Source organism: Penaeus vannamei, chromosome 3 (genome assembly GCF_042767895.1).
Source record: "Penaeus vannamei isolate JL-2024 chromosome 3, ASM4276789v1, whole genome shotgun sequence".
Taxonomy (NCBI): domain Eukaryota; kingdom Metazoa; phylum Arthropoda; class Malacostraca; order Decapoda; family Penaeidae; genus Penaeus; species Penaeus vannamei.
This window is the reverse complement of record NC_091551.1, coordinates 11,895,254-11,900,253: the sequence shown is the minus strand read 5'-3', so window position 1 is coordinate 11,900,253 and position 5,000 is coordinate 11,895,254. Positions and strand designations below refer to the sequence as shown.

At 44.2% G+C, this 5,000-nt stretch overlaps 1 protein-coding gene across 1 annotated transcript in view; it reads left to right on the top strand.

The window, feature by feature from the left end:
• The first annotated feature begins 3,489 nt into the window (after positions 1-3,489).
• Positions 3,490-5,000, top strand: part of LOC138859577 (histone-lysine N-methyltransferase 2D-like) — a 3,813-nt gene continuing 2,302 nt past the window's right edge. The window contains exon 1 of the mRNA XM_070115217.1: positions 3,490-4,994. Within this exon, the coding sequence (XP_069971318.1) occupies positions 3,490-4,994 (1,505 nt within the window). The remainder of the gene's footprint in view (positions 4,995-5,000) is intronic.

Sequence of the window (5,000 nt, the reverse complement as noted above, 5' to 3'; positions counted from 1 at the left end):
GCAACCTGCACATGCCAGTTGCTAGCTTGATTCCTCATTGATTTCCACCCTCTCATTTCAGCTCTCCGTTCCTGCATGTTAATGATGGCGGCACACCTGGGATCGATGCTAGTATCTCCTCGCACGTATCTTGTCATCAAATTCCCTGTCCTCTCCCCTCTCCACTTCTTCTTGGTAGTCTTTGCATTTCCGTTTGTTCTCTTCTTGTCTTCAATTTCTCCTCCAAAGTCTCCCGGATGTTCTTGCAATCGTTCATCATTTTCTCCCCTTTCATTCCTATGCCTTTGTACTCCACGCAGACCTAAGATTGCCCCTTCCTTTATCAGTTCCCTTTCCTACGTCTTTCTTCTGCCGATTTTCTCGGAATTGGCCATGTAAAGGGCTATTCTGATCTTGGTGTCCGTGTATCTCATCTTCTTTACGCCACGCCCACTGTTGTCTCGTCTTTGGCATGTCGTTTCGTCGTCTGCTTGTCTTCCATGCTCAGGTTTTTCACTTTGAATGTACCTTCTACACGGTCATGGTGCTGCTTCCGGAGCTTACACACAATTATGATTTGCCTCGCCAATGGTACCACTCCAAGTTATTTTTGTTTTGATCTGGTTGTTTTTCGTGTTTTAGCTTAATCAGTTAATTCAATCACAGTATGACTTCCCTGTCAACCCTTCCGAGGATTCTGACAATAACGAGTATTTCTCCTTGTTCAAGAAACCTGTAAACTCCATTCTGTTTTGGATCTAAAAGTTTTCGCTTCTTTTCTAATTTCCTTTGATAATCATGTTTTTCGGTACACTATCATATTCACGTTTTTTATTGTTTTTTGTTTTTGTTCTTTTTTCCAGACCGCAACATACAACAGTTTATAAAGCCTTTCCTGGAACAAAGTCGATAATTTCATCTAGCGGTATATCTATTTTCTCTGACAAATTAGCTGTCTTTCTGAAGTAATCCTTTTCTTATTCGGATCCACCGTCTCCTGTTCCTTCTCTCTTTCAGTATTGTATTACCAGAGTCGTTCTTGATGTTTCCGTTGTTCCAATAACTTCGCTTACATATGCTGGTGTTCCCTCCCATTTACCGATATACTTTTAGAACGCCGGTCTTCGTGTAGTTTGTTATAGCCTTTTGGTGTTGCATGATGTAGTTGTAAATAAGCCCCTTATGAAGTTTTTATGAAGTTTTCCACTCTGCCTACCTAAGACTACGGAAATTTGTTCATAGCTGACACCTTTGTCATGTAGTTGTTTCTCTGCTGTTTTTTTTGTAGCATCCACTCTCGTCCATTTCATAACTTTCTAGTTTTCTCTATCGTTTCACGACTTCAGCGCTGTCTGGCCTCACTTTAATTTTACTGTGATAACTTCCTAATGTGACTGTATGTCCAACCGTAATGGTTTTCAATTCCTTTAATATCGCCTTCTCGATTCTAATTGTCTTTCCTGAATTTACTCCCTTGATTTCATTAGAACTTTGTTGATACAGCTTGCCTATATTCATTCTCGTTCTTCTATTCTCTTTAGTATACTCTCGTCTTACCATTAGTTTCTTTAAGAGTTTTTCTTTCTGTCTTCTTTCAAAGCACAAAAATATTCCTTTCTAGAGCCTCACACACTCGGGTTTTAGTTTCACCTTTGTCTAAGATTCTCCATTTTCTCTTTTTCCAACCCACATCTTTAAGATCCATTTCGTGTGCTTGGGACTGACAGCTGTACTTGCTCACTATTTTCTTTCCCTTTTAAGCTGTTGTGTTAGTTTTTTCTTCTTCTTCTTCTTCTTCATTTTTAGTATTTTTCTTTTCATTTTGCATTTGGCGTTGTTCTAAATCCTCTGCCTTTGCTCTGTCAGATCACTTTCCTCGTCATGGGACCCAAGTCATAGTTTCCCCCCATCCTGTACCATCTCCTTTTGGACCACTGTGCAGTTTCTTCGTCTTTTCATTTTCCTTTGTCTTCGTTTCAGCTGTTTCTGCTCAATATTCGCAATGGGGCTTATCTTTCCTTTTGTCCTTATGGTTTCGTTCTCGTTATTAGGTTTTATCCGTGGGCTTTGGCTCTCAACCTCTATTGCTTGTGGGTAATAATATGCCATATTACAATATTCCATTCTGAGGCGATTGTCCCTTTTGTTTCAGATTTTCTTTTCTTTTTTTCAGATTTCCTTCTCTGTCCTCTGTGTTCATTATCAATAACCTTTTTTCGTCTTTTTTCGTACTTAAATTGAGTTGATTTTCGAGATTTGGTTATTTTTTCATATATTTATAAGATCCGCCTTGCGTCAACGTCTTCACTTGATGTTTATGCTTCTGCTGTTATTTTTCATCGTTATTGGTGCGGTGATTTCGGTCATTGTAATCGTCATCGTCACATCATCATCGTCGTTGTTATCATCATCATCATCGTCATCACCACCATAATGATCACCACCACCACCACACCATCATCATCAGAATCATCACATCATCTAAATCATCATACTATCATCATCATCACCACCATAATGATCACCACCACCACCACACCATCATCATCAGAATCATCACATCATCTAAATAATCATACTATCATCATCATCACATACAGCATCGTCATCGCACCATAGTTTGATGATTTTTTTTCTGAATAATTCGTAATCTGAATATGATTAACACTTGATAAGATTCTATGTGACACACACGACTAATCAAATCATCGGCTACAATGGAAATTATGATATACGTGGTTTATTAAGCATATTCTTTCATCTAATAAAAGGTAAAAAATATATACATAATTATACTTTTTATCATTTGTCATTACATTCGTTATTATATCGTTTCAAAATGTAGCTGTGCAAGTTGCAAGTCAATAACCTACTACATAAATTATATTTGTTTCAGAACTTAAAGTGACACATAAATACACAAAGCAGATCATGCCTCAGTTATCTGTCACATAAATCATATCAGTTTTAGCACTTTCATAACTCAAAGTAAATAACGCCTCATTTGTATGCCACTCATATTACTTTCAGCACTTTCAGAGCTTAAAGGGTGACCCTCCTAAGATACTACCTTATGCCTTTCTAAGTCTATTGTCCCTTTTGTTACAGTGTTTATTTCATTTAACGAATTCCTTCCTTCTCTCTCTCTCTCTCTCTCTCTCTCTCTCTCTCTCTCTCTCTCTCTCTCTCTCTCTCTCTCTCTCTCTTTCTCTCTCTCTTTTTTTTTCTCTCTCTCTTTTTCTCTCTCTCTCTCTCTCTCTTTTTCTCTCTCTCTCTCTCTCTCTCTCTCTCTCTCTCTCTCTCTCTATATATATATATATATATATATATATATATATATATATATATATATATATATATATGTTCATCCTCTCCACCTAATACACACACACAGTAGATATAGCCTCACATACCTGTTCTCTACGAATATGCTATGTCTGCCTTCGAATAAATCAAGAAAAGAATATATAGATCCAAAGAATCCTCGAGCTTTAATGAGAACTCGGTGACATGTGGCGGCCATTAGGTCGGCGGCTCCACGCTCCCTCGCCGGCCCTTCTGCTCCCCGCTCCACCTAAAGCTCCTTTGCTCTACGTTTCACCTAAAGCTCTCCTGCCTCTCGCTCCACCTAAAGCTCTCCTGCCTCTCGCTCCACCTGAAGCTCTCCTGCCTCTCGCTCCACCTAAAGCTCCACTGCCTCTCGCTCCACCTAAAGCTCTCCTGCCTCTCGCTCCACCTGAAGCTCTCCTGCCTCTCGCTCCACCTGAAGCTCTCCTGCCTCTCGCTCCACCTAAAGCTCTCCTGCCTCTCGCTCCACCTGAAGCTCTCCTGCCTCTCGCTCCACCTGAAGCTCTCCTGCCTCTCGCTCCACCTGAAGCTCTCCTTCCTCTCGCTCCACCTAAAGCTCTCCTGCCTCTCGCTCCACCTGAAGCTCTCCTGCCTGTCGCTCCACCTGAAGCTCTCCTTCCTCTCGCTCCACCTGAAGCTCTCCTGCTCCTCGCTCCACCTAAAGCTCTCCTGCCTCTCGCTCCACCTGAAGCTCTTCTGCCTCTCGCTCCACCTAAAGCTCTCCTGCCTCTCGCTCCACCTGAAGCTCTCCTTCCTCTCGCTCCACCTGAAGCTCTCCTGCCTCTCGCTCCACCTGAAGCTCTCCTTCCTCTCGCTCCACCTGAAGCTCTCCTTCCTCTCGCTCCACCTGAAGCTCTCCTGCCTCTCGCTCCACCTGAAGCTCTCCTGCCTCTCGCTCCACCTAAAGCTCTCCTGCCTCTCGCTCCACCTAAAGCTCAGATGCTCTACGCTCCACCTAAAGCTCTCCTGCCTCTCGCTCCACCTGAAGCTCTCCTGCCTCTCGCTCCACCTAATCTAAAGCTCTCCTGCCTCTCGCTCCACCTAAAGCTCTCCTGCCTCTCGCTCCACCTAAAGCTCTCCTGCCTCTCGCTCCACCTAAAGCTCTCCTGCCTCTCGCTCCACCTGAAGCTCTCCTGCCTCTCGCTCCACCTGAAGCTCTCCTGCCTCTCGCTCCACCTGAAGCTCTCCTGCCTCTCGCTCCACCTAAAGCTCTCCTGCCTCTCGCTCCACCTAAAGCTCTCCTGCCTCTCGTTCCACCTAAAGCTCAGATACTCTACGTTCCACCTAAAGCTCTCCTGCCTCTCGCTCCACCTGAAGCTCTCCTTCCTCTCGCTCCACCTAAAGCTCTCCTGCCTCTCGCTCCACCTAAAGCTCTCCTGCCTCTCGTTCAACCTAAAGCTCAGATACTCTACGTTCCACCTAAAGCTCTCCTGCCTCTCGCTCCACCTGAAGCTCTCCTTCCTCTCGCTCCACCTAAAGCTCTCCTGCCTCTCGCTCCACCTGAAGCTCTCCTGCCTCTCGCTCCACCTAAAGCTCTCCTGCCTCTCGCTCCACCTGAAGCTCTCCTTCCTCTCGCTCCACCTGAAGCTCTCCTGCCTCTCGCTCCACCTGAAGCTCTCCTGCCTCTCGCTCCACCTGAAGCTCTCCTGCCTCTCGCTCCACCTAAAGCTCGA